The 24,080-nt window shown below is 38.2% G+C and overlaps 1 protein-coding gene across 2 annotated transcripts in view; it reads left to right on the top strand.

Annotated features, from left to right (window-relative positions):
- The window catches only part of LOC131048614 (uncharacterized), a 170,985-nt gene that overhangs the window by 62,045 nt on the left and 84,860 nt on the right, over window positions 1-24,080 (top strand). For both annotated transcript variants that reach the window (XM_057982637.2, XM_057982638.2), the window contains exons 2-3: window positions 4,883-4,955; window positions 5,156-5,204. In XM_057982637.2, the coding sequence (XP_057838620.2) occupies window positions 4,883-4,955; window positions 5,156-5,204 (122 nt within the window). The remainder of the gene's footprint in view (window positions 1-4,882; window positions 4,956-5,155; window positions 5,205-24,080) is intronic.

Below are 24,080 nucleotides of genomic sequence, written 5' to 3'. Positions count from 1 at the left end.
GTGGTTTACAGTTAGCCGAATTAAGAGACAAGATGAAACTTATGTATTTTTGCCAGTTGGACTCTTTGAAGATGAGTCAGACAAATGACTTCGTCTCTTTGTTGATTCATGTTCATTGTTCGTAGAAGCTCATGCCAGATTGGGAGAACACTGTGGACGCTTGCTCGGATTCACTAGACGTGATTGATTTGCAGCAAGATACCTTGCCTAGCATTTCCATGGAGGAGTTAGATTTTGTATAGGCTAGATTCTTGGAGTATGCTAGGAGAGAGGGAGATGCAAGGAGGAATCTTCTAGAAGATTCTCTATTTGATGACTAGGTATCTTTTTATTGGGCCATATGTTGGTGGCGCCATTTTTGATGTAAACCCGAATTAGGGCAATTCTAGGGTTTTGTTTGCATGATCTTGTGTAATGTCCCCTTCTCAAGCGTAATGTTTCAGTTGACCGATGGCTTATTTCGGAGACCCGTAGGCTACTCAACGGGTGAAATTAGGGTTTCCAATTTTGGAGTTTGTTGTTGCTCGTGAATTAGAGTTTGGATCACGGATTCTTTCTGGGTTTTCAAAGGGCTTCGCAGTGGTATGTCCGGCTTTGCGTTCCAAGCACTTTTTGGAATTTACTATTTTTAGTAAATTCTATTTCTGACAGTGGTCCTAATTATTTCGACACAGTTGGTTCTCTTCTTCAGTTGGTTCAGTTGGCTTCGTCACTTTTGGCCTTGGGATGTTTTTGGAGAGATATCATTTCATTTAAATAATGTTATGTTTTAATGTTATATTTTAAAGTTGACCCCTTGGCCTAGCTTCATCACTTCAAGTTGTTTTAAAAGGTGGTCTTCAAGGGTGGACGCATCATGGAAGGGATTTAGTATTTCCTAAGGTCTAAAATCTTGCTTATGAAAAGGGGTGCCAACTTTATGAAGAGAAGTGAATTAAAATAAAGGTTAATTAAGCTTTTAAAAGTGGCGCCATTTCTTGGAGGAAAATTCAAATGTGAAATTAGGGCGCACTTTCTAGAAGCCTCTAGAGATCCCTTGTTAAGCTTATAAATGGAGGCCTCTTCCCTTCATTTGGCATCTTATGTCTATTGTAATGTTACTCTGTCGGAATGGTATTGGGGTTGCTTCGAGGAATGAATGCCTCCTAGCCTTGGCATTGCTTCTTGCTTGAAAGATAGCAACTAGTGGTGATTTAGTGTAGTTGTGAGAGTTTGTAGTGGGGATTGCATTGTAGCTTGAGTTGTGCTTGAAGTTCAGTTATTTGCATTTCATTTCATTTTCGGGAGTCGCGGTTAGCAGGGCAGATTTGTAGTTTCACTCATATATTTCAAAATAAAAACATATTCATTCTGGGTATTGCATATTTCCTCTTGTTTTGGCTGGGCGCTCCTTTGTGCAAATTTGCAGATTCTAATATGAAGTGTTTTATTTTATAGAGGAAAATCGCCATTCTTGCTTGGCGTCATTGTTGGGAATTGCCCTAGGGTTTGTGATAAATAATCTGTTGGGTTAATGTCTGATTTCTTGGTATTGGTTGGGTCACCTCCTTCATAGGAAGCCATTGCTTTTGGTTTTGGGTCATTTGGACTAGTATTGAGAGAGTATTGAGCATTTTAGTGATTCCATGTGTTGCTGATTAAGCATTTCACGTGCAGGTCTGTCATAAATCAGAATATTAAGATTGATCCTTGAGTAGAATTTTTTGGACTTATCATTTTTGTGAAGCCCGGGAGAGCCTTCTATATTGTTACAGCATTGTATAGTCTTAATCCTATGATCTTGGCAAGCATTTACTATCATATTGTAAGCTGAACAGTAGTACTGGCAGCATTTCTTCTCATTTTCAGTTCACGCTTGTTATTTACATTTAATTCCATTTCTAAGTTCTTAGCATCTCCGCCATATGGTAGCTCCATTCCCACCCTGGGTTTGAAAGCACATGCTTGGTGTCGAGTTTTCCTTCAGCAGTTGTAATTGTAAAGATCCTCTGACCATATGTTAGTCCATGTTGGGCACATTCTTGGTTAGAGTTGCTTTCAGCATGCACCAAGATCCTTTGACCATATGTTAGTCCATCTTGGGCACATTCTTGGTTAGAGTTACTTTCAGAATGCTTTAAGACCCTCTGACCATATGCTCACGCCTTGCCCAACCCGGGATCCTGGTGTACATTCTTGGTTAGAGTTGTTTTCCGCATCGTTTTGGTTTAAGTGCTAACCCTAACGGATGTGTGTTGCATTACTCTTTGTAATTGAAAAATTGAAAAAAATTGGTCTGGGATATTTCATCTTGGTCGTTGATCTTGTATCAATCTTGGCCATCCATTTTCTAAGAGTACCTCCTTGTCTCTCATTTGTAAGAGAGTTTTTGTAGAATTGTTGGTATATGCTGCAACTATTTGAATCTAAATCATTGTTCAATTGTTGGTGATTTCGCTCTTTAAATGTTGTCTTTGTATTCATGGTTATCAATTCCTCCAAGTTAGATTAGAATTTGTTTTCATGTTTGTTAGATTGAGTGAAAGATTTGTTGAATATATTTGTGTGGAATCCTTAATCCGTACCACTAGCCTCTTGCCGCTGGTAAGTGTGCCTTGTGTGGTCAACTGGAGATTTGAGTAAGCTTAACTTCAATTATTACACGTCCCTTGACAAGCATCAACTTGGATGGTGTCAACATTTGATGGTGATAGTCTGAAAATCCTTGAGTATACCTTAGACGATTGCACTAAGCTTGTGTCAATACCTGTTTGTGAGACCTTGCCTAGTTTGATTCCACTAGATTTGTTCATCATTTCCTACATTCTTAGGCCTAGAATAGATTTCCTGAACCCTATTCCTTTTGCCCACTTTTTTAGTAAGAATTAAGTCAAGAGCCATATTATTAAATCCTAAGTTGTCAGCATACCTATTCCGCATATTTCATGATTGAAGAAGATAATCCTAACATTTGTGTAAGTCCCCAAGTGAACACAACAATTCACATCAACCATTGAGTTACCCACTCTTCAAGACCTGACATGTAGAAACCTTGGAATCATTTTAGTTGATCTTATCCTTAGCATCTGAGGTCATTTTGTTCAAGAGAGGGTAAATTACCTTGGTATTTTATTCTGAAATGTTATGTGCATAAAACACACATTAACACTATTTAGATGTAGATTGGGTAGGGTTATGAGATGATGGAAAGAGCACATCAGGACATTGTTTTATTGTAGGAAGTGGAATGATTACTTGGAGTTAAAAGAAGCCGGATATAGTTTCATTATCTAGTACAAATACATAATATGTTGCATTAATAGTTATTTGTGGACAAGTAGTTCAGTTAAGAAGAGTTTTGGAAGATCTAGGAGAAGAAAAAGGAAATCTAAGTAAGAAGAGTTACAGTGATATTTTGTGATAGTGGTGGAGTAATACTAAGTAAGATTCTAGTATTTTATACAAGGATACAACACATAGAACTGAAGGACGATTATGTAAGAGAGTTGCTACAAGAGAAGAAAGTTGAAATTGAGTTTTGTAGGTCAAAAAAACAGTTGATGGATATCATGACTAAAGGACTAGTAAAGGTAACACATTCAGATTTGAAGACTAAGTTTTCATTTATAGGGATTTGATGTCAAAGGGGAGAATGTAGGAAAATATATTGTCAAACAACAAAATATTAATGAAGTTAAGAATGTTGTTTTAGATGAAAGCTAGTCATTATTTTTTATGGCATGTGTTTTTTTGGAAGTTAGTTTTAAGTTGTGCAATCTGTTGTTTAAATTTAGAGTATCACCTAGTTTTTTAGTATTTTTTTATTAGATATTTTTAGGAGTATACAACTCTATTTTGAAATCCCTATTTCAGTTTGTATAGGTAATACTATATTCTTTAAAGGGAAACTTAGTTTGCAATACATGATTCAAGGAAGTCGATTCAGGAGAATAAATAAATTTTCAGTGGGTGTTTTCAACACTGCCCCTATTCTGTTCCATACATAATTTTCGAACACCTTTTACAACTTATCTAAGCTAATTTAAAAAAACAATGCAAACTTATGAATGGCGTCAACTTTACACTATTGATCAAAATTACAAAACATTGAGTTACAACAATCAAGGAGAAGGACTGAATGCCTCTCTGTTAAATTCCTTGCAAATAATGACGACATCAAAATGCCTACTTCCCTGAAAGGATATTTTTACGCTCAAGTTTTAAAAGGTTGTCTAGCCAAGCAGATGATTTGGATGTTGTCCACTTTATGCTATTGACCAAAATTACAAAATATGGAGTCACAATAATCGAGGAGAAGATTTGAATGCCTATCTGTTTAATTCCTTGCAGATGATGACTTGATGCAGTCAAGGATCAAGCACCTAGCGAAGGATGGCTAATCCAAGCAGCTATACATGCACAATGATGATCTCTAATGGCAGAATTACAACTCTGAATAACAGCATTCCAATACTTCATTGTTTAAATCTACTGCAATATTTTTCATGATTGTTCTCTTTATGATATTTGTATGTTTATGGATTTTCATTTGATCATCCTGTGTGGTCATTAATTGACATATCTTGTGCACACTGTTGCTCATCCATGTGCCCTTATGTGCCAAATGTTTAGTTGGATTCCACAAACATTACATCAAAATTTTCTGTCAATTGTTACTCTAGTCAATCTATTTGTGTCCATTGAGTCCTATTGTTCCCTTGAAGGTTTTATTGGGTGATATAATTGTGGAATTGAACTTTGTTGGTTGACTTTGTTTTTGAAATGGTGTGGGAACTATTTGAAACATGGTACATTGGCATTGCTCTTGGAAAAGCTTACATTTCTTATAAGTTTTTTGTAACTTTTAAGCTCTATGATAATGCCTGTCATTCTAATATGGCAGGCAAATGAATCCAAGAAGGAAGCTTTCAGGAAATATTTGGAGTCAAGTGGCGTGCTTGATACCCTCACTAAAGGTCTCCATGGTTTTGATTTTTGTACTTGTATTGAACAATGAATGCGAGTGTAAAATTTTTCTTATGCTTCTAATAGAGTGTATTAGTTTCTTATTAGAACAATTAAATCAATAATAAAGAAGCTAAATCATATGTTTTCTTTGAGAAGTTCAAGATGGCTATCATTGTGGGTTAAACCAAATCTATTTTTTTGGTTGCAGTTCTTGTTGCTTTGTATGAGGAGAATCAGAAACCCTCAGTGGCAATTGAGTAAACTTCTGAATCAGATATTTTTTTCAATATAACAACTTGTGTGTTTATCGGCATAGATGAAATTGTTTGCAGCAAAATAAATCATTATAAGAATGAATGGATACCATATAGTTGTGGAAACTTGCAAAAAATTGTGATTAATTTGTTCATTTCAAATATCGTGATTTATCAGCTTATTTGGACAAACCAATTATTGACCCTTTTTTGGTGATTTTATTGGAAAATTTCATTTAAAAAAATAAAAACATGATTTTTTGGTTAAAAAATTAGGGTTTCTGGGCTTTTTCCCTCTCTTCTCTGTAGCATTTTGTTTCTGATTTTTCCTAACCCTTACCCTATTTTTCCTGATTAATTGAAAAAATACAGTAATCCCACCCTATTTCAGAGATTACACTATCCACACTTCTGCCAAGAGATGCCAAGCCCCCCTTTGCTCTATGAAGGGACACGATGAAACTAGTGCTTTTCATGCAAAGTACATCTCTAAGTGAGAAGATAGCTCAAGATGATAAAAATATCACCTGCCTCCAATGCCTCCAACCTCCAATATTAAACTCTTATAATTTATCCATTTGATGTTGCATTAGACTCTTCAATAGCACAGAGTCTAAAATATCTATTAGGTATATAATATGGACAGCTTCGAGAACACAAATATTATGTGAAGTAGCCATACGTAAAGGTGAAATTTTGAGTATCAATACCCTCAAAATGAAATATCTTTGCTCTTCTAAACTTTGCATTCCAAAATAAATTCTCCTTGAGACACACACCTCTAAATTCTCACGTCCAATTTAGAACAATTACTTTATAAATAATTTCAAACCTACTCAACCAATTGTTCTCTTTGCTTGATATTAGCTATGACTGTGTTAATAAACACTCTCAACCATCTACAACTAAAAATTCTCTTTTAATCAATTAAATACAAAAAAGAACTTACCATATCAGATTTTCACTTGCTGCTGGGCTACCAATATGTTGCTGTCAAGTTAACAGTAGCAAGTTAGCAACAGATTCTAGTTGCAAGATATTTCAAGTAGAAACTTTTTCTTTTGAATTGTATATTAATTACCAAAATAAAAAGTCTTGTACAGTTACCTGGTTACATAATTAGTGACCAAGTTGGTCACTCTATCCAAGCCCAAACCAGGCTTAACCAAAATAGAACAAAAGGAAACATAGTCCAATCATAGCGGATAACTGTAGCATATAATAGTTACATTACATCAGTTGTTTGCAAAAGAAATTATTAACTAGACAGATCATATCAGTTTCCATTACTATCAGACTGCTGCTTATCTTCATTTTCCTCATCTTGATCATCTTCATTAACTTTCTCTTTCCCTTTCCCTTTATCTTTCTTCTTTGGCCGCATTCTGCTAATCTGGAAGGAATCAAAGGCTGCTGCAATGGGGGGAGAGATTCTCTCCCAACTGGAACAGTCAAAATTCTGATGAGTGATCTCGAGGTTCCTTACAGTTGCCTCTTTCTTCAACTGGTACTGGTGTTCTTTGATATAGATGTTCTGAAAGTATATATACTCTTCTTGGAACTTCTTGTCTATTTTCCTCAAGTCTTATGGCCAATAATGAGCATTTTGGATGTCTTCCTTATAAATTGGAGAGGAACCTTCTTCAATGACCTTCATGAATCTTTCAGCTGGTAGCTTTAGGGTAAAGGCAACCTGTTCAATAATCATAAGCATTGTAAGTCTACAATTAGACATAGTAAGAACTCTCTCCTTACTTTGGTAAATATGTTCGTTCCTTTTCTTCCACAAGAACCATAAGATTTCAGTAGACAATACAAACCAAAAGGAATTAGACTTTTTAGTCAGACCTTGGACATATCCTGCAAGTACTTCGGTCCAAGAAATCTTATCAGCAATGTTCCAACCCACAATATTCCCCATAAACAATGACCAAGCAACAGCAACAAACTTACATCGGAAGAATATGTGAAAACAATTTTCCAAGCAACCACATAAATAATTGACAGGGTTCACATTAAGAACAAGTTTCTGAGTGACAAGTTGCCACCTAAAGCAGAGTTTTTTAGGTTCTAATCTGTTAGACTAGCATATAGTGAAAAATATCATCCAATCTTTATTATTAAGGCTCAGGTTCCACTTTTTATTCACATGGTCAAACACACTGTTAATCTGGGTAAGGATTTTGTATCGACAGCTAGCTTTAAGATTAAGAAGGGGTTTCCATCAGACCACTTAATATTCAAAATACAATCAGCATCATTTAGCATCTTAACAAGTTTTTTATATTGGCCAATGCTTTTATTAAGACCAAATATGTCCTTTTATTTCTGTTTGAAAGATTGAATTCAGATTTCAAGATCTCCCAATTTGTGATAATATTGTTGTAAAACAGATTATTCAACTTAGCGAATCGAACTAAGTTCCATTTTTTGGCAGAGCAGCCTTGGAGAAGTGCCAAGATTTTACCATTATATTCAACATTCCACCAAAGGGATCTGTACTCATAGATCTCACCTTTCACACGGTTCACTCTCTCAGTACATTGCACTTTATTCTTACACATTTTCCAGGCCCTCCAAATACTATGGAACACATTAGATCCTAAAGGGATGTCACTAAAATTACCAAACAAAATGTCATGTATATGCATGTTTTTCCACTTCCCGCTTTCTTGGGGGTGGCACCTTGAATGTTCTTTCTGATTAAAATCTTCTATGGTTAATCTCCAACAAGTGCCTTGACAATCCATTTGGATGCCAAAGCAATTCCTTGCTTCCTGAGGTCCTTAAGACCCAACCCACCTAAATCCTTGCTCAAACAACACCATTTCCCACCTTAATGCATGCTTCCTTTTCTTACCTCTCCCATCTGACCACAAGAATTGTCTATTACTTTCTGCACTTTATTGACCTACTAACCAACATAAAACCATAGTGATGCATAGTAGATAAATTAGGAAGAGAGTATCTTCTGACATATCCGAAGTCTGCCTACGAAGGATAGATAATTCTTGTTCCAATTGTTAAGCTTCCTTTCAATTTTTGCAAACATCCAATCCCACATTTTAGGCAATAAGGGGGACACCGAGAATGGTATGCCTAGGTACATAACTAGTTTACTAGGTCCTCCCCATTTCCAACCGAAGTCATTCACCACTCAGGTGGTCTGTCAGACCAACCTTGAAGTATGGACTTGGCTTGTGATATTTTGGAACCAAAGGCACTGTACCCATAGATCCCACCTTTCACACAGTTCACTGCCTCAATTAATTGCACTTTATCCTTACACATTTCCATACCCTCCAAATGCTAAGAAACACACTAGATCCTAAAGGGATAGCACTAAAAATACCAAATAGCGTGTCACTTATATGCATGTTTTTCCACTTCCTGGCTTTCTTGGGGATGGCATCTTGAATGTTCTTCTTGATTAAAATCTTCCATGGTTTATCTCCAATAGGTGCCTTGACAATCCATTTGGATGCTAAAGCAATCCCTTGCTTCCTGGGGCCCTTAAGATCCAACCCACCTAAATTCTTTCTCAAACAAAACCATTCCCACCTTACTGCATGCTTCACTTTCTTACCTCTCCCATCTGACCACAAGAACTGCCTGATTACTATCTGCACTTTATTGACCTGATAACCAACATAAAACCATAGTTAAGCATAGTAGATAGAGTATGAAGAGAGTATCTTATAGACATGCTTGAAGTCTGCCTGCCAAGGATAGATAATTCCTGTTCCAATTGCTGAGCTTCCTCTCAATTTTTACAAACATCCAATCCCATATTTCAGGCAATGAGGGGGACACTGAGAATGGTATGCCTAGGTACTTAACTATTTTACTAGGTCCTCCTCATTGCCAACCAAAGTCAGTCACCCACTTAGGCACTTAGGTGGGCTATCAGACCAGCCTAGAAGTATGGAGTTGGCCTGTGATATTTTGGAACTAGAGGCACTACAAAATAACTCTAGTCTATTCAACAAGTTGCTCACATTTTCCTTGTCTAGCGTTGGGAACAGGGTAGTATCATCAACAAATTTTTAATGTCCCCTTCTTAGTACACATCAGCCAATCAGGGTCTCGTAGACTAACATGATGGACATAGGAACCATGTTGGGTTGATTCTCTCAGGGTTCATGTAATGTCCCCTTCTCAGTGAGGAGAAGTTCAGTGAGCCATTAGCCTATTCGGGAGACCCGTAGGTTAACTGGAAGCAGAAATTAGGGTATCCTATTTTCTAGGAAAATTCCTCGTAGTTTTCAGGGATGTTCTGGTTGGAGTTTGGCAGAATGAATTGAGGTTTCCTTCTGGGTTTTCTGTAAGCTTCACAGTGATATGACATGCAAATAGTTTAGAGGAGTTTACAGAACTTACTATTTTTAGTAAGTTGATGTTAGTTAACATGATTATTGGGTTTTTATAGGTTTTTCGTGCTGAGCTACAGGGTTCGAAGAACAGTCTTTTTGGAGTTGTTTTCAAGACTTACTATTTTTAGTAAGTGTCTTTCAGGCAGTTCTATTTTTAGCAATTCAGTGCAGAACTCCAACCCATTCAGTTTGATGGTTTTCAACACTTCAAATTCATATTTCAATTTGGTACTGATCAGTATTTGATTTGCAAGTGATTTTCTAAGGTTTAATATTTAATTATTATTGTTGGATGACTTAGGAAAGGGGAAGCACTTTTTATTTAAAAAAAATAAAAAATTAAGTCTCCTAAGTCAGGCAATGTGTATGAAAAAAGTGCTAAAGATATAATGTTTTTTTATGTTGCAAAGTGTGGACCAAAGGAAAAGTTTGAACTTGGAGTCTAGGTAGAGGACTTTCATCTTGGGCGCCATATACTTGAAAGAAATGAAATGAAATATATTGCCAAATGTGAGTGGGATGAAATGACATGAGATTTGGGCGAATTTAGTGAGCATTTGCATTTGAATTTGGCTGGGCAAAAGTTATAAATAAGTGACTTGGGCTCTCATTTTTCCATCCATGAAAATTTGTATAACGAAGTGCTGTCAGAATGGTGCTAGATTTGTGCTTCAAAGTTGCGAGCTTCCTAGCCTATGTCAGTTTCGTGCTTGAGATATAGCACCTAGTTGTGGAGAGACTATTTCTCACTCAGAGGAATAGATAGAGTATATTGAGAATGGTTTGCATCAGTTGGTTTCCTGTTTTGTGTAAGTTTTTGTGTGTTTCCTAGTTGCTGGATGGCGTCATGGCTGAAGCGTATTTTCACTCCTAAGTCTCTGTGCAGGCTCCTGCTGATTCTGGGTATTGGCTCTAAATATTTCTATGCATCAGGCGATTAGATTTGTAAGTTTTCAGCTCCTAGTTTTGAGTCTTCAAATTTTAAGTGCAAGTCGTACTTTTCAGCCTAGACATACTTGTTAGAGAGGTGCATTGGGATGCGTGTTGAGTGTTTGGGGTCATGTTGCTGCTGTTTTCCAGTTCGTACTTGGTTGCTTAATGCTTATTGTTAGTTTGGGTGTGTTGTTGTGTGATTTGAGGGAGTTTTGAGTGAGTTAGGAGCAATTTGGTGTGGATTGGTGTTGCTGGTTATGCATTTCCAGCCTGCTGTCTTATATATCAGATTTTCGTAAGTTGGATTTTGGGTGTGTTTTTGAGTGTGTGAGTTAATTGGGTTGTTAGAGGAGGTTTGAAGTTCTTGTTGTAGCTTCAGTTCTTAATCAACACTTGGTTATCAAATTCTATATTCATTGTAATGCTAGTTAGTAGTACTAACAACAACATTTTGGCTTTCTGCTGTCCCACTGCATAAGTGGAAGAGGCTGGCCTAGCCGCCTATCTTGGATTAGTAATATTTCTCAAATTCTGAAATCTCTTTAATGAATTGTAAAGCTGGTAGTAGTACTAACAGCTATTCTCTCAGATTTCTCATTGGTTCCCACTGCACAAGTGGAAGAGGCCGGCTTAGCCACCTATCTTGAATTTTGTAATACTGTCCTCCAACTGCATAAGCAGTTGAGTTGAGTGAATTTCATTTCTATAACTCTTGCTGAATAAGTGGTTGAGTGATTGCATTCTTTAGTTCTTTGACCTGTCCTTGGCTGGTTTACCGCTAGGTGATTGCATTGTTTTCAATATCCTGTTGTATAAGCAGAAGGGGCTGGCTTGCTGGCCGAGGATTGCAATCATTTTCAGTTATTGGCATCTAACGATCCCCTCGACACTGTATGCTCTCACCATCCCAGATTGGGCTCTCAGTGATCAGAAAGTGGAGGGTTACTTTCAGTAGCATTTGGTTTCATTTCCTAACCTTAACAAGTGTTGTGTTGAATGTAACTTTGGGAAAAAAAAATTCGAAAAAATTAAGGGGGATCATTACAGTTCAAAGAACATAATAGAGTGGATTAGGAGGTATTAGCGCATTATTTTATGATATTGCAAAAAGGTTGTTAAGTTAAATTAATATTTAACTTGAATAATAGACATGAAAAGTGGACTTTATGATAGAAGTCATCTAGTATCTGAGAGAGAGAGCATGGATGCCTTAGGAGAGAGAAAGTGGAGTACACTGCATTTTGAGGTTATTTGTAATATTGCTAATGATATTAAAAGGTGACTCTAAAAGATAGATTTATTAAGTTATGAAAATGACTTTATAATAAAGCACTTTCCTTGGACACCACTCCAAGTGGAGTTGGGAATAATAAAAAAAAAAACTGACTTAAGTGGGTGCCCTTTGAGGAGAAAGAAAAAGATATTAATGGGACATTTGAAATTAAATAAAAATCATAAAGTGGGCACTTGAAAAAGGAACCCTAATTAGGGTGTAAGGATAGAAGAGGCTATAAAGGCAACTTGAGCCATTGTTAGGTTATGTTATGTTGGTTATTATTTCACTCTTGCCTCTTGAGAGGAGCTTAGTTGAACCCTAAGGTTTGGAGCAGCTTGTGTGAACGAAACCCTTCACAAGTCATCACACTTATAGTTGTGGAAGATCATCTCAGGGTGTGTAGGGAGATTCTACTTCAGGGATCTCATTGGTGCATCATATGAAAATCAGTTTTGAAGACATGTTGCTGGTTGTGGCTGAGCAAGGTGCTTGCATGTGAGGCTGACCCCTTCTTTGGCTTGTTTGGAGCAAGGAGAAGTCACTTCCTTTGCATTTCAGTGTTGGGCTTGCAAGATTCATTTAATTCCAGCAGTTTTTGGTCAGTTTACATCAGTTTTTTTGAACACCCAAGAGCATTTGATGTGGATTTCTGAGTGTGCAGTTTGCTTGTCTAGCTGCACCATTCTTGGTAACATTTGGGATCTGAACAAGACTTCTCTATTGCTGATCAGTGCTAATCTATTCGGCTTCTTCATCTTCAGCTGATTGGAGTAGGTATTAGTGACTAACGGCACCAAATTTGATTCACAACAGTCCGTACAACTCCTATCAAGACGGGATGATAATAGGCCCAATTGCCAAGATCTTGAGGGCTCTTTTTTGCACTTCTTGAGCGCCTAAATCAGACCTCCCTGTTGAGAGGAATTTCTAGGTGGAAGGGGCAGTTTTAAGAGAGCTGCAAATGATTTTCTGAGTGACCTATGTGGCTGCCAACTTGGTATATTCTGAGTATCTAATGTGGCTGCTAGCTTTGTGATTCTGACCAACAAGACAGCTGTTTGGAGCTTTCCTTCATCAAGTTTCAGAGGCCCTTATTAGGCATGCTTCAATCTGATTTGTAGGACCTATTTCCAAACTAGGTCATTCTCTTTTGCAGCAAATTTTGTAACTTTGAAACTACAAAGAAATTCGGAAATTAAGTTCTCAGGTTCCATAGTTTTTTATTTCATTTTCAGAATTGTCATTTGTTGCAAGAATATTGTTGTTTACTATTATCAATCCAAAAACCATTGCAAACACAATACACCAAACCCTTCTGCAACTTCTATCTAGTTTTGAAAGATAAAATCAATCAAACAAATAATAATACAGGGAACAAGCAGGTTGTTATCAGTTCTACAGTTGTTAAGTGTTCCAAATTAGGGTGGGACATTACAAAATTGTATATTGAGTAGGAGGGATTTGTCTAGAATATCAATACCATGCACTTTAGGGCCAAGTAGATCCGACTTGAGAGCATAAAATAGTGCTTCTGAAGCAATGGCACATAGGTCTGGGGCCAAAGGGCACCCCCTGTCTGATAGATCTTCCAAGAGGGAAGGCCTTTGTCAATTCTCTGTTAACATCAACTTGAGCATTTTCATCTTTGAATAGGACTTGTACCATCTTGCAAAAGGATTCAGGAAAGCCAATTGCCTCTAAACAGTTAGGATGAAAGACCATTCCACACGGTGATATGCTTTTTCAAAGTCAAGCAACAGGATGCCTACCTACTGAGAACTTATCTTGGCCCAATCTAGGCACTTCCAGCTGGTCAAAAGATTCTTTAGGATATACCTTTTTTTAGTAAACCCAGTCTGAGTTTGATTGACTATGATTGGTAAAATATTGGTCAATCTCCTTGCTAATATTTTAGTAAAAAAATTATAAGAGATATTAGGAGAGTGACTGGTCTCCAATTTTTAATGTTGCTCTTGTCACCATCTTTAGTTAACAGCTTAATGATTCCTTTATTTATATCTTCCCCCAGCGTCCCATCTCTGATAGCTTCATGGTAGACTTCATACAAATCTTCTACCATCCAGTCTAGATTGGCTTTGTAAAATTCGAGAGCTAAGATATTAATAGCAAAAGCAAAATTTAACTTTTTAGCTATTAAAATTTTGAAGTTGAAGTTTGAAGGCAACACTGCAAATGATAAAATTGACAAAAAGTACAGCTACTCTGGTGGTTATATTTAAAGAGGGAATCGTCGTGCTGTTGATTATCATGCCAGCATGGGAGAGTACATTTGTATGAACTATATCTAGTCTCTCTTAGTTCTCAAATCAAATTTGGACCTCAATATATTCCCTATCCTGTTTGTGTATATCCTATTCTTCCAAATTCCTTATCTTTAGCAGAAATAACTATCTCTGTGTTTGACAAGGGTCATTCAATTCTAGATGTTTCTGCCTATAGTAAAATCTTTATTGTGTGGAAAATAAATCCTCTTCTTCAGTACAGATGAAATGTTTGAAACTTAGAGTAGGGTGGGAAGTAAATTACAAGTTCATGGTGATGGGTGAATTAATTCAAGGATAGCGAGGTAAGAGATAGCTATGTGAACTCACTTCAATAATTGATTTTCCCATATAACACAGAATAATAGAATTATTAGGATTAACCAACATGATACAATTATTAGGATTAACCAACATGATACAATTATTAGTCCAATTTCCTCTCGAATGTAATATTATATAGTTGTAACAGTGATATTCTCTACATCTTTGGTTATTATATTGGATACCTTTAATATATATATATATATATATATATATATAGTAGAATCAAGTATTTTTGAAATTCCTTGCCTTCTTAATGGTATTGAACCAAAGGATTCCCTTGGACTGTTTGAAAAGAGAGCCAATATTGATCTCTAAACGTATCGAATGTGCCAAAGAAGTACACAAGATTTTCTTTAATCTATTACTAAACTCTCTAACAGATTGTGCATCACCTTTCTTGATAGTAGTGAATATATATCAATCAGATCTCAATACCTCTCATTTTTGACTATTATGGATTCATAAAGATTAGATATACAATTAGTCCTAAGGGGGGGAGAGGGGAGGTGGGGGTGGGACGAGGGGCATGAGTGGTAGAGACATACCATAGTCACTAATTAGCTCCAAGAATATTTTGAGATGATCATTGGATTGAGTAGAGGAAAAATGACATGTGGAATAATGAGATCCCACAAAATCAAAGTTACTTATGCGAAACTCGTTGGAGATGTGGAGACTTGTGGGCATATGATTGGATTGTTTAAAGGTATGTTTTTTTAGAGGTAAAATTTCCTTTTTATTTATTTATTTATTATTTTCATGATATGAGAAGCATAAAAAAGTGTCAATATGATGTAGATGTCAATTTGCACACAACAGCCCATTATTAAAGTGTTGGTAAAATATTGTGAACTTTAGCGCATAGGTTAAGTGTTTTGACGTAGATTAGGCTATTGCAAATGTTTTAAATGTTGCCGCATTTTTTTCAATTGTGATATGTTTCCTTGACTTTGGTATTCTTTATAAGTAGTAAAAACAGATTTTAAAATTTTGAAAATAAAATCACTTTTTGCATGTAACTTGATTCAACGGCTAAGAGACAATGTTCCTAACTGGGTGAGAAATTATAAATTTTTCAGTGGTCAATCGTAGTATTCACATCTGGCTCAGGAGGCAATAAGGATTATGATGCTAAAAGGTAAATAGTGGGTGATTGCTCAGGGTAAACTATTGATATATTATAGTCGACATGTCTCCATGCGTGGTATTTGAAAGCCATGTCCCCAAGATACTCACCATAGGGGCTATAATAATTGAATTTAAAATTTTGGGACTATGATCACTCAATCCTTGAGATGAAAAACGTTAGTGTAGCCTTAAAGTCGATGACTATCACATGCAACATATATCAACTCTAGATTTTGGTGTTAAGAAGGGCTCTTCATTACTAGCTTGGTTTCATGTTTATTTTAAAGATTGCATCACTTCATGAGTAGTCACAACTATTTCTACGACATGTCAATTAATTCTATGACGTCTATCATTTCTATGACATATAAATGAAAATAAGAATATTGAATTAAAAGGATATTGAGAAGGATGATATTTTTTTTTTTAATAAAACATGTTAGTTTTATTGTCAATTTGAATGTTTGTTAATTATGTTGTTCAATTGTCTAAACACCTTTATAGCCATTAAGTTAACCATATATCATAAATTGTAGTTTTTGACGTCGGGGACTCGCCTAACACACCCAAAACACATGCTCTTTTACACTATGTGAGGGTTAATCCACCAAAGATTCATGCATAGCATAAATTGCATACAAATTACAAGAATAAAAATAACTGATTTTCCATCACTTCAATATAAAGAAACACAAGTATTCAGAAATTACAATGCTTAGCCTCATGGGCTTTATGATGGGATGGGGTCTGGGATAGACTAGCCTAGTCCATGCTCTTGGATCCTTTCCTTGGATCACCAGGTGTTCTAACCACACCCTAGGGTCTCTAGGACTTCCCCTGCTTGTGGAATCCCCTGACCTTGCCCAATCCACCCACCAACAAGTTGAAAATCTACTCCTAAGGTCTCACCTACTCATGAGATTCAAGAAACCCTTACTTAGGCCAATAAGGGTTAGGCTTGTTCCACACCTTCCTAGGTCTTAGCAAGGTTAGGTCAGGTCTAATTCATGGTTTTCCACCCATTCATGTGCCCCCAAGAGGTTTCAAGCTTCCAATCCCTTACCGATTTCACTATTTTGTGTTTTGCCTACAAAATAGGGCTACAAGGATTATGACCAATTAGGCCTCCTACCCGGTCCTTTAGGGCTCCCTCTCTCAAATGATGCACTTTCGTGTGAAACTTCCCAAAAGACCTGCTATTCATTTAGCAAGAACTCAAGGATTTTCCTGGTTTAGGGCCTTCAAGTGTCCGTACACTGCCCTAGGTGGATTTTAAGGTTTTTAATGGTTTTTAGGAGGGTTTCTAGGCCTGCCAGGGACATAGTGTGGGTTTGATGCTCTTGCCACCTTGTCTGGATTGGTGGAAGCTCCTCCTTCACACCAATGATACACCACTCACCCCTCTACACTCCTCCAAAGGGTGCCTCCTCCTCTGACCTTCCTTGCTCTCCAAGACCTTTGCAACTCAACTCTTCCTAGCCGGGCACTGTCCAGTCTCGCTTAGGAGTGTGTCTTCAAATGGCCTCCTTGCATTTCCAAGGGCCTTGCTTGCATTGAACTATAGTACAGGGTCTGTACTTTCATTCCCCATGGTTTCATGGTGATTCCACAATGGGGAATGGAGTTATGTACCCATTTATTCAAACTAGTCCAAAATTGGACAGAGAGAATGCAACTTACAAAATATTTACAAACACACCACACTTACAAACCAAAACCTAATCTATGTGCTCAAAATGAAAGTATTTACATCATAGAAGACAGTCCACATAGTTTTGCACGAAAATCAATTCATAAACATTCTTCTTTTACTCCATTTGTTCCGACTGGCAACAAAACTGCAGTCATAGTCAAGTCCCTTTGCTTGGGCCGTACAATATCTGACATCCAACCCCTTAACTTAGGGTTTGCAATTACTTATAGCACCTTTGCCTCGGTTTGTGTGCCCATATTAGGGTTGTCCACACCACATTAAAGATTTTGACCTCATGGTGAAAAAGTGTAAGAACCCAACTTGGCTCTCCTCTGCTGACTGTTTCTTTTGAATGCAATAGATTTGAATTTGTTTTGGTTTTTGAATGTTTATAGATTTTTTTGTGTTTTTTTTTTTGGTAATAATGAGCAATGAAACAATACTGGAATAAACTCCTATGCTTAAAATAATACTGGAACAATAATATTACTGCTGGAATTAATTTACGAAACTATCAAGGGAATGTTTGTTCTGTTTTATGGCCAATATGCCTGGAAAACAAATTCATTACAATGTAAGATAAAAACCTGATTTTTGCTGTCCCAGTAGTTGAAAAAAATCTGCCAACTGCAAATTTTAATTTTTTTGAAAAAATTACTGTTCACGCGGTACTGTAGCAATCCGTACGGCGGTACTGTTCACGCGGCACTGTAGCAGTCCGTACGACGGTACTGTAGCGTTTACTGTAGCGCGGGTACTGTAGCAGCAATTGTATTTTGAAATGATTGTTTCAATTCTGATTTTTAATGGCTGCCAAATGAAACTGTAGGTCTGCAATTAATATATATTCGAAAATCTGCATACCCTAGATGTCTTCCCTTCTTTTTAAAGCCCAAATAGAACTCCAGAATGAAGCTCTCCTGAAATGCCAAATTTAGTGGATATTTCACCACCTCAAATGGTTGCAACACTGAAGAATTGTCGCTCTCCAATGGCTGACTGAATCAGAAACCCTTGGCTTCTTCTCCCAAGTTCATAACAAACAAATATCAATTCTCTGGATGGATGATAAAAAATGAGCTCTTAAGTCCCTTCTTATTCTTTCTTATGAGAGCTCGAACACTTTCTTGGCCAATGTGGGATTAAAGACATATTCACACATTATAATATTAAAGTGACTTTATTATTATAAAGTTACTTTATAACTTTATAATAACATTAAAATATTTAAATAAATCACTTAAGTCACTTTTAATTAAATTAATTAAATATAAAGTCACCTTTTTAAATTTTATTTTATTTAATGACTTAATAAGAAATTAATTTAATCAATTTCTCCTTATTTCTCCACTTAGCCTTCGGAGAATGTAAAGGCTAAGAACTCCAATGAGATGCTAAAAAGGTGGGGACATTACAGTCCGCCCTTCCTAAAATTGCTTGTCCTCAAGCAACTTCAACTCCGGATGCTGCAAAATCTCCTCATTCTCCCAAGTAGCATCCTCTACTGGCAAATCCTTCCACTTCACCAAATATTCCCGGATGTTACGTCTCCTCAAGTTCCTTTCTCTGAAATCAATGATAGCCTCCGGTATCAAAACAAGTTTTCCCTCATCATCCAGGGGTGGTAGTACTGTAGAAGGCACAATATGATGTCCTAGCGCCTTCTTGAGGCGTGACACATGAAAAACGTTGTGCACCTTGCTCTCTGCCGGTAAATCTAACTCATAAGCCACCTCTCCCACTTTCCTGATAATCCTAAATGGACCATAGTATCGTGGCTTAAGTTTCTCGGCACCACTCTTCTTGAGAGTGGATTGACGGTAAGGCTGCAACATAAGATACACCATATCTCCAACCTCAAAAGTCCGCTCAGTCCTCTTCTGATCTGCATACTGCTTCTGCTGATTCTGTGCCTTAGTTATATTATCCTTGAGAGTCTTAACAATGTCTTGACTCTCTTGTAACAAATCACCTGCACTGGGCACTCTACTGTCACTCAAAAGCAGATCCATAAAATTGGGTGCCTCATACCCATACAGGGCCATAAAGGGTGACATTTGAATAGACATGTGATAAGTGGTATTGTAGCAATACTCACAGAGATAAATCCACTTTACCCATGCCTTCTGTTGCCCTGCTATATAATTTCTGAGATATCCCTCCACCCATTTGTTCACTATCTCTGTCTGACCATTTGTCTGAGGGTGGTAGCTAGTAGTCGGAGTGAGCTCTGTCGCACACAACTTGAATAGCTCTTGCCAAAAGTGACTCATAAACCTGCTGTCCCTGTCACTCACAATGCTCCGAGCTAAGCCATGTAATCTGAATATCTCCTTGAAGAACAACTCTGCCACCTGTGTAGCAGTGTATGTAGCAGTGATTGGAAAGAAGTGTGCAAACTTCGTAAGGCGATCCACAACCACATATATGCAGTCCCTGCCTTGGGCTCTAGGCAGTCCTGTGATGAAGTCCATAGACAAACACTCCCACTTCCTATCAGGAATCGGAAGTGGCTGAAGTAAACCGGCTGGATAGGAGTGTTCTTGCTTATTCTGCTGGCAGGTGGGACACTCCCTAACATACTGAAGTACCTCTGCTTTGAGCCCTTTCCATGTGAAGCGCTCTCTAATCTGCCGGTATGTCTTGTAGAAACCAGGATGTCCTGCCATAGGTGAATCATGAAAAGATTTCAGAACCATCCTCCTCACTACTGATCCTGGAACCAAAAATATTCGCCCTTTGTAAATGATGAGCTCATTCACAAGGGTGTATCTGCTGTCCTGAATAGTCCCATCTATGAATCTAGCTGCCCAAGTATCCTTTGCATACTCTGCAAGGATCAAGTGTCTCCAATCCTCCGATATGTCTGTCAATAAGCTCAAATGGGGCCGACGTGATAAGGCATCAGCAACTACATTCTGTGTCCCCTTAAAATATGTAATGTCAAAGTCATAGGACTGTAACTTGCTCACCCACTTCTGCTGCCTATCATTGAGATCTCGCTGCCCCAAAAAGTATTTTAGGCTATTATGGTCGGTTTTGATACAAAATTTGCTACCTACCAAATATTGCCTGAATTTAGCCAAAGCATGCATAATGGCTAACATCTCCTTATCATAAATGCTGAAGCTCCGCTCTGGCCCTCTCAATTTCCTGCTCTCATAAGCAATAGGGTGCTTCTCCTGCATAAGCACCGCTCCAATGCCCTCCCCGGAAGCATCACAGTGTAGCTCAAAAGGTTTGCTGAAATCTGGTAATGCTAACACTGGACAAGAAGTCATCAACTCCTTAAATTTCTCAAAACACTCCTGTGCCTCAGGAGTCCACAAGAAAGCTCCCTTTCTCATCAAATTTGTCAAGGGTGCTGCATGCCTAGAATATCCATCCACAAACCTCCTGTAGAAACCACATAATCCCAGAAAGCCCCTCAACTGTGTAAGGTTCACCGGTGAAGGCCACTCCACAATGGCACGAATCTTTTCAGGATCCATGCGTACGCCCTCTGCACTGATGATGTGACCCAAGTACAACAACTCTGTCATGCCCAAATCACACTTTGACTCCTTTGCATACAAGGACTCTCTGCCCAATATATCCAACACCGTGTCAAGGTGAACCAAGTGCTCCTCCCAAGATCTACTGTACACCAAGATATCATCGAAGAAGACAAGTACAAATTTCCTCAACTGAGGATGGAAAACCCGATTCATTGTTGCCTGAAAAGTAGCAGGTGCGTTAGTTAGCCCAAATGGCATAACTACAAACTCAAAATGGCCACAATGACATCTAAAGGCTGTCTTCTCAATGTCCTGCTCTCTAACTCTGATCTGGTGATAACCTGATCTCAAATCTATCTTCGAGAAGAAGCAAGCTCCATGAAGCTCATCTATCAACTCATCAATCCTAGGAATGGGGTACCTGTTTTTAATTGTCTTCCTATTAAGCACCCTGTAATCAATGCACATCCTCAATGTCCCATCCTTCTTCTTCACTAAGACCACTGAAGAAGCGAAAAGAGACTTACTTGGTCTAATGTGGCCCATAGCAAGTAACTCCTTTACGGTTTTCTCAATTTCATCCTTCAACCTCTTCGGATGCCTGTAAGGTGTAATCATGATGGGTTTAGCCCCCTCCTCTAACTCAATGATTGCTCAATACCCCTGTCTGGTGGTCTACCTGGTGGAATGTCACTGAAAACCTTAGAGTGTTTAACTCTAAGCTCCTGAATATCAGGAGGATATTCAATCTCTGCTGCCCCTCCTGTGATGGCATCAACATGCACTCTGCTGCCCACTCTACCTGATCATGTCGAATCAATCTAGCCATCCTCCGGAAAGAAACCATCCTGAGATCACTGTCCCTGATTGCCTTAAGAATATGTGTCTTCCCATTCACTTTAAACCTCATCTCCATCTCCTTGAGGTTAAGAGTGAACTCCCCAATATCATGCAACCAACTCATCCCAAGGACTATATCTGTATCTCCCATAGGCACAACATAGAAATCTGCCTTAAAGTCATAATTATTAACTTTCAATGGGAGTCCAGTGATCTTACGATCACATTTGAGGACATAGCCATCAGCTACCCTCACTCTAATTCCCCCAAACTCCTTTGTTTGTATGCCACGCTTCTCCACCATCCTAGCATCAATGAAATTATGAGTGGCACCTGTATCAACCAAAGTTATGACTTGCTGTCCAGCAAGCACTCCTCTCATCCGGAATGACCCTTCTTGCCTAATACTTGTGAGACGAGCTTCCCTAAGTTGCCCATCTCCTTCCCCATCATTGGACTCCATTTTAGACGAGTTTTCAGCCTTGTCTTCCTCTTTTTCACCATCTATTTCCTCTATATCAGACTGCTGATCTGAATTATCTGATTCTGATTCCTCACAGTATGCCCACATAACTCTGTTAGCTTTGCCCTTTGGTCTAAGAGGACAATCATGGTTTGCATCATAGGGTCCCTTACAGTAGAAACATAATTTTTTCTTCCTCAAATCATTTAATGTTTCCCTGTAAAAAGGTGCTGGAGTTTTATCTTTAGAATCATTTTTAAAATCAGTCCTCTCTGGTTTTTTATAAAATGGTTTGTTATCCTTACTAGTAGATGCTCCTTTGGACTGAAATTTGTTTGTTGGGACTGCATGTTCCATACTTCTTGCCTTTTTCATAGCTTCCTGTAAAGAAATAGGATCAAATGCCTTTATCCAACCTCTCAGTGGTTCGGATAGGCCCTCAATGAAAAGAACTATCAATCTACGCTCTGAAATGTTTGGCACCATGACTGCCAACCGCTGAAATTCACCAATGAAATACTCCAAGTTGCTTGTTTGTTTTAGCTGTGCTAAGTCCCGGAAGTAAACCTCTGGATCTTTCTTGTCAAATCTTTCAACCAACCTATCCACGAAGTCCTGGTACTCTGTCACCTGATTATGCTGAAGTGTTACCATACCATGGTACCACCAGTCATGTGCTACTCCCTCCAAATGCAAAGTGGCGTATTTGATAGCTTCAATCTCTGTCATTGGCCTCAGTGCCAAAAATGTGTCAAGCTTATGAATCCAAGCTTGAGCTGTCATCTTACCACTCCCATCAAATGTAGGCATAGTAAGCTTGCCTGTAACCCTATTTAGCTCACTATTTTGACCTCTAGGCCTCCTATCCTGTCTGAGTGACCTGTAATGCTCTCTCCTCTGATTAACAAACCTCTCGAATGTCATCCTCTCTCGCACCTGTGGAGTTAATAAATCCCATTCGTCATTCGCAGCCATGAGGATATCTGCGAACATCTCCTCTCCTGGTTCTCCTGTAGGTGCTACCTCAGGCTCATCTCTAATGAAGGTAGGACGTGTAGGCCTGTCTGCTGTCCTGGAATGAGTCCTCTGAGCTCTAGGTGACCCCACTGCACTCCTGTTATCCCCTTGCTCCTGATTCTGTCTGTCTTGTGGGTTCATGCGCTCAATCATGGTGGTGAGTGCCTGCAAGGCCTGAGCCATCTGCTGCTGTCCTGTAGCCATTACTCTGAAAAATTCCCTTGTTTCTTGCTCCTCATTCCTATCGCCTCTGGGTGGGCTACCCCCTTGCCTGTCACCCATGGTGCCCGGCTGCCTGTCAAATTCTTGTTCCCTGTCAAACAAAGCTCGCCTGTGAGTGTAATATCTGTGAGAGCCAACCTCAGGCGGCTGCATGTGATTGCTAAACCCTCAGGATGGCAAGATTTAGCTCTGATACCAATGTAAGAACCCAACTTGGCTCTCCTCTGCTGACTGTTTCTTTTGAGTGCAATAGATTTGAATTTGTTTTGGTTTTTGAATGTTTATAGATTTTTTTGTGTTTTTTTTTTTGGTAATAATGAGCAATGAAACAATACTGGAATAAACTCCTATGCTTAAAATAATACTGGAACAATAATATTACTGCTGGAATTAATTTACGAAACTATCAAGGGAATGTTTGTTCTGTTTTATGGCCAATATGCCTGGAAAACAAATTCATTACAATGTAAGATAAAAACCTGATTTTTGCTGTCCCAGTAGTTGAAAAAAATCTGCCAACTGCAAATTTTAATTTTTTTGAAAAAATTACTGTTCACGCGGTACTGTAGCAATCCGTACGGCGGTACTGTTCACGCGGCACTGTAGCAGTCCGTACGACGGTACTGTAGCGTTTACTGTAGCGCGGGTACTGTAGCAGCAATTGTATTTTGAAATGATTGTTTCAATTCTGATTTTTAATGGCTGCCAAATGAAACTGTAGGTCTGCAATTAATATATATTCGAAAATCTGCATACCCTAGATGTCTTCCCTTCTTTTTAAAGCCCAAATAGAACTCCAGAATGAAGCTCTCCTGAAATGCCAAATTT

This window comes from Cryptomeria japonica, chromosome 9 (assembly GCF_030272615.1).
Source record: "Cryptomeria japonica chromosome 9, Sugi_1.0, whole genome shotgun sequence".
Lineage (NCBI taxonomy): Eukaryota > Viridiplantae > Streptophyta > Pinopsida > Cupressales > Cupressaceae > Cryptomeria > Cryptomeria japonica.
The sequence above is the reverse complement of the archived record's forward strand: the minus strand, read 5'-3'. Positions and strand labels throughout refer to the sequence as shown.